Source organism: Siphateles boraxobius, unplaced genomic scaffold (genome assembly GCF_051911475.1).
Source record: "Siphateles boraxobius isolate OS27281-9 unplaced genomic scaffold, OSU_SipBor_1 33, whole genome shotgun sequence".
NCBI classification, from domain to species: Eukaryota; Metazoa; Chordata; class Actinopteri; order Cypriniformes; family Leuciscidae; genus Siphateles; species Siphateles boraxobius.
Genome location: NW_027508953.1, coordinates 5,759,223 through 5,765,325, shown reverse-complemented (window position 1 = coordinate 5,765,325; position 6,103 = coordinate 5,759,223). Strand labels below are relative to the sequence as shown.

The 6,103-nt window shown below is 35.8% G+C and overlaps 1 protein-coding gene across 3 annotated transcripts; it reads right to left on the bottom strand.

Annotated features, from left to right (window-relative positions):
• Positions 1–624: 624 nt before the first annotated feature.
• s100s (S100 calcium binding protein S) lies at positions 625–6,022 on the bottom strand. 3 transcript variants are annotated; one of them, XM_077195205.1, is made up of 4 exons: positions 5,837–6,022; positions 3,620–3,675; positions 3,191–3,344; positions 625–1,617 (listed from the first exon to the last, which is right to left on the bottom strand). In XM_077195205.1, the coding sequence occupies exons 2-4, from the start codon at positions 3,640–3,642 to the stop codon at positions 1,417–1,419; spliced, it is 378 nt and encodes a 125-aa protein (XP_077051320.1). In that variant the 5' UTR covers positions 3,643–3,675; positions 5,837–6,022; the 3' UTR covers positions 625–1,416. The 3 variants fall into 3 exon arrangements, with proteins under 3 accessions (XP_077051320.1, XP_077051322.1, XP_077051321.1); XM_077195207.1 differs by lacking the exon at positions 3,620–3,675 and having other exon boundaries at positions 5,837–6,018; XM_077195206.1 differs by lacking the exon at positions 5,837–6,022 and having other exon boundaries at positions 3,620–3,769.
• Positions 6,023–6,103: the final 81 nt, after the last annotated feature.

Here is a 6,103-nt window from a genome sequence, read left to right as displayed (position 1 = left end):
ATATTTTTTTAAATTTCCATAAAACTATATTAACTATCAATATTAAAACAATCACAATTATTCTAAAGCCGGGGAATCACTTAACGACTAGCTGAAACATTCTAAGACTAAACTGAACACACTTACAGAGTTTTCAACGACTGGAGCAGATTTTAAACACCGAACACCGACTGACCGTGCTTTTGGACATGATCAGTCGTAAGTATCAAATTAAATTCAAAATCGGTGTGTCCCCGGCTTAAATAACTATATAATATTATCAAATTTGGTGTGTGTGAATAAAAAACAAAACACATTTATTCATTTGTATTTGAAATCTAAAAAAAAAAAAGAAGTAAATTAACAATAACAATTTGAAAAAAGTAAAGACTGTGTCTTAAGAACTAATCTGACCAACTAGCAATGAGTCTTAATTTTCGGATTTAAATTAGACGAATATACCTTTTTATGAAACTGACTTTTAAGACTAGTCTAAGCAGTTTATGCAACCGGCCACTGCTCTAGTAAACTAAACTATACTAATCAGAGAGATAACTTATTAATAATCATAACAGTTACATCCAATATGATAAATGTTTATAAAAATGAAGAATCACTGTACAAAAACAACATGAGACGAATGCATGGAGGTCAGTTGCATGTTTATTATAATTAAGAAGATACATATTGATTATTAAATAAAAATAGGCTAAAAAATAGATGCAAAGAAAGAGACAAACCAAGTTCACACCTTCAGCACTGAATTATTAGATTCATAGATCATGAACACTGTTCAGAATTTATGGTAACCATGAAGTAGATGAAATATTGCTTGCTGTCAAGGGTAAAGGGTACTTATAATTACATCATCATGTAAGATGTAAGTATAAATCCCTCTACATCTGTTTGTCAAAGTCACAGTTCAGAATTATTAAAAATGAGCATTCATAACTGTCCATAACACACTATTTCCAATCCCATTCTCTCTAAACAAGCTTTGACACTTACAAGTAAGTAGCCACTGATTGCACTCGTAATACACTTTGCTGCTATATCTTCATCCAAAAACAGACTCTATATAGCCATATATGATGTCTGTGGTCACGTGTTCTCATATGAAACAGAAGGCACCCATCCTGCAAGACTTTTAAACGCCTTATACTCAAGAACTTCTCATTAGCTAGAAAAAAATAGTTGCTCTGATGTGTGTTTCTGTCAAACCCCCAAGTCTTTGCCTTTTGGGTTTGTCAGTTTTGCTTTAAAAGTATATTAACAGCTTGGGTTGAATTATAAAAGCAGAGAAATCTCCTCCAGGAACTAGGTTTGTCGGTCCTGATTAAAGAAATGGATGAAACTTGTGCACTCTCTTGTTCTCAACCATGCAACCTACTAATACTTCTCTCTGTTTTCTCTCCCTGTTTTTGAAGCATTTGCTCATTACTCTTTCTTTTCCTCTGTTGTAGCCGCATCGTCCTTGCCATCGGGCTTTTTGGGCGCCGGGCTGTCCAGGAAGAAGTCGTTGCAGGCCACGGTCAGCGCCCCCATGAGGATGATGAACTCGGTGAAGTCCACCTCGCCGTCGTTATTGGAATCCAGGTCATTCATCACTCGTTCCACCGCATCTTTATCTTGAGCGTTCTGTGGGAAGACACAATAAAGTTTAAAGTGAGTATCAAAACACTATAATGAACGTCTGTAAGATTAGGGCTTAATCAGTGCTGGGTAGATTACTTACAAATTGTAGTTTGTTACATATTACAAATTACATGACGAGAATTGTTTTCTAAAATTGTTTGTAATCTATTAGATTACATTTTTGGTGGTGTAATTTGACTACTTTTGGACCTAACTTGTTTTTCACATTGGATTGAATAGGAAAATTTGTACCATATTGAAATGAAAATACAAAGAGAATGCAAATATATTCCATTCTTTATCAACGACTTGAAGTCCATTAAACATTGCATTACATCAGGGTTTCCCAAATTAGGGTTTGTGAAGGAACTGCAGGGTTCTTGAGTTGGTGAAAAGCTAATAAATATTTGAATCCAAAAAATGTTACATAAACATTCATGTGAATTATATGTAAAAAGTAATCAATAAAAAAGTAAATGTAATCTGATTACGAGCTTTTTAAAACATAATATAATCTAATGACAAGTACTTCATTTTTGGAATCTCAAGAAATCCAGATTACATGGAATCAGTTACTATCCATTACTGGGACCTATGTACTGTGTTAATATGAAGAGTTTCACTCGTTTTTTAGAATTAGAATTAAAGGGTTAAATTAAATGTCTGTAAATTCAACGATTAATGTCCTGGTACTTTTTTTTTTTTCATAAAATATATATAAATGTGCTAAATATGTGTAAAAGTGAAATCCAAATGGGGCGAAAGTGACAATATGTGGTGATAATTTCATTTTGAAATCCTAAAAACTCTTTTAAGTTGAGTAGAAATTATTATGGCAAAGTGTGTAGTAGGCGGAACTCCTATTCTCTCATAGGAACTCATAGGAATGTTAATGACAGGGAATGTATGTGCACTTCAGTTGAAAGAGCCAGAAGCTGAATCACATACATGAAGTTTGCATGAGACATAATTGCAGGGTCATTGAATCTGTAAAAAGTTATCATATGGGCGTTTCTGTAACTTGCAGTAAATGCAAATCTGAGCTTGTGTAACAGGTTATGTTTCCTTCCTTTTAGTAGGTATTTAAAGTAATCTGTTTTCCAGTTGTGAAGAATTAATGTGGAAAGATTTGAACAATGTGGGTGTGTGTGTGTGTGTGTGTGTGTGTGTGTGTGTGTGTGTGTGTGTGTGTGTGTGTGTGTGTGTGTGTGTGTGTGTGTGTGTGTGTGTGTGTGTGTGTGTGTGTGTGTTATGAAAAAAAATCAATACTAAATTGAAAAATTTATTTATTCACTAATTAATTTCTTAATACATGTTAAAATTGGTGCATAATAATCCAGACATAATTTTGTTTTTGTCTTTGTAACTTTTTCAACCTCTCCCTTCCAAACCCATGCTTCCATTCTGATTTGGAACACCCACTTTGCATGATCCAATCAAATCCTGAAGGATAAAATCAAGCCCCGCCCTCTTTTTTGGTTATAATCTTCTTTGTTTTTTTTGGCTTTGAATTTTGCCAGTATATGAAAGTAAAATAAGATGCAAAAGTTTTTTAATCGTGCATAATTATTCTCACCCCGAGATAATTTCCCAGCTCCTCCGTCAGAAGTTCCCTTAGTTCCCCTCGGCTGAGCGTGAATTTGTCTCCTTCCTTCCCGGAATACTTATGAAAAGTCTTGATGAGCATCTGCATGGCGCTTTCCAAGTTGGAGCTTGGTTCTTTGGACATTCTGCAAGGTGGTTAAAAAGGTCAAAGGTTAGATACAACGACATGACGCGCCCCTCGCTAGACCCTGCTGCATGTATGGTCACATGACTAGCATGGGCGGAGCTTTGGCTCAATCAATGCTGGCACAAACACACGTTTTGGACTATGGGTGAAAACAATGTTCTCTCAATCATTTGTTTGAGATAATATCCTTACTGTTTTGGGGGGTTTATTTGATTTAGAGGAAAATTAGAGGTTCTGATTAGGGGTTTGTCACTCAAAAAGCAACATTCTTACACATCACACTTTGAGCGTGGCATCTTGGATCTTCTCTCTCCGGGTTCAGCAAGCTACTGCGCATGTAGAAACAGACACAGTCATTGATGAGGTGCAACAGAAGACGAGAAAGAGCATGAACAGCATTTGGCAAAAGTACTGATGGAAGGCTGAATGTTTTGCTTCAGGATGCTTAACTGCTATGTTTTGGTTTTCTAGAAACCAACTTAGCATGCCATTTTGATGTCACAGATACACAGAGAGGTTACGTTAGACCTCTAAGTACTGTGGTTCTGAAGTTTTGGCACTTTATTAGAGACATAAACCGTTAAAAATACGGGTTCTTTAATGGTTACCCAAGAAGAACCTTTTACATCCATGAATCTTTCAATTGCACAGAAGGTTCTTTATAGTGGAAAAAGGTTATTTTAATTATTAAAATGATCTTTAGACTAAGAAATAATGGTTCATTTAAGAACTGTTCACTAAAAGGTTCTTTGGGGAACCAAAAATGTTTCTTCAATTGGTGTCACTGCAAAAAAACAACTTTGGAACCTGGATTTTTAAGAGTACATCCAAATCATGATTAGATCAATTGTTCTAGAATTCTGTCTTAAACACTCATTAGTTGTATGTGAACGCTTGCCTGCTCACAGCTAAATCATCTGTTGCTCATGTAACAGGGGCCTCATCTCTCAAATGGAAAAGAACAATTGAAACATAAAACTGTCAAAATGAAGATAAAACTACTGGCAAGTTCCCCAGGGAAGCTTCTTCCAAGTAATCCGAGGCTCTCTTGAAGACGCAAGCACACACAATACGCACCTGAAACTGTCCTAAAGCAAATCCATTAGTTAATTTTGAGGATAGAGGCCAAAGTTAGGAAGAAAGAGTTCTGTAGACTATAATCACGAGAACCATAACCACCATAAATAGTGTAAAATGAAGAAGGAAGGATAAGACAGTATTAGATGATTACTGAAAAAACTGATTACTAATGGATTAAGATCAATTCAATGGTAAAATGCATTATTGTTGTCCCATTTCTTACATGTCTGTACTAAATAGCAGCATAATTGAATTGAGACTTTGGACAGGATTACTCTGAGGCCTTCGCGCTCAGCTCTTTATTTGTAGTACTACACCATCTAATTTAACTAATTAGTTAAGCTAAGAGAGTGCCTAATTAGGAAGCTCAAATGGCAACATGCGGACTTGGAACAAATACTGGTGAACTCTACAGCTCTCAGGAACTAAAACCGAGAACCATTGTTCATGAAATGGACACTAACTGGAAAGGTCAGAATAGTTTTAATGTCCCGCAAAGCCATTAAAACTGGAATCTTTTTAGGACAAAGTGGCTATAAGGCAACAGAAGATAGAAAAAATTAAGCTAAAAGGTGAAATGATGGCACATTTTTTGTAGGACAGAAGGAAAGAAGCGCATTCTCATTAGCCGTATCAGAATAGAACGGACACACTGAGGCCATGACAACCAAGATGAGAATGGTAACGCAACACCAAGTGACCTAGTGACACTAAGGAAACTGACCGTTCTTTGACGTGTAAAGAAGAAGAGATTAATTTATTTACATAAGACACATGCTTTTTACTCTAAATCTAACTCATTTGATGATATAGACCCCAAAAGGACATTTAAATGAATCAAAATCAATGACATAACCATATATTCAGGATTGCCATGTAGTGAAAACAGGTAAAGTGGGACACTTAAATTCTTGGATTATATTTGTATATGGATGTTTTAAAATGTCCATTTTGGAAAGCATTTCACTTTACCTGTATTCGTGCAGCAGAATACAGGTATATCTAGATATCTACAGGTCTATCTATCTATCTAGATAGATAGATAGATAGATAGATAGATAGATAGATAGATAGATAGATAGATAGATAGATAGATAGATAGATAGATAGATAGATAGATAGATAGATAGATAGATAGATAGATAGATAGATAGATCAGTGTAAAATCCATAAAAAGGAAATTATGTTCAAATAAAATTGTTATTGACTGTTTAACTCTAACTTTGAAGACTATACATTCATGGATATATCTATATCTTATGAGAAGAACTTCACAGTAGTAGCACTGAGCTATATACATATTTGAATAAGACTATAGCAGAAAAGTAGATAATCCAATCCGGAAGTTTTAATTAGCTTTCTGCTGTGAGAGAAAGGAGTCCTTTCTCTCGTCTGAGCTGTCGGTCTTACCTGAATGCCTACGGAGAGCTTCCTTTGTCTGTAATGAAGTGCAGGAGATAGTGATAGACAGCCGGAGAGCTGAGGAACAGATGAGGGGAGAGAGAGAACCTCTGGGGTTTAAATATCACTCACTCTGCCCCCTCCTTTCTCAAGAGCATCTCCCGCATCTTCAGTTTCGGCACCCCTCCCATACTCTCTTCCTTTAGTTCACCTGCAAATATAAGGGCCATTTGACCCCGTCATGCCAGTTGACTCGACACAAGAAGACTCTACAGG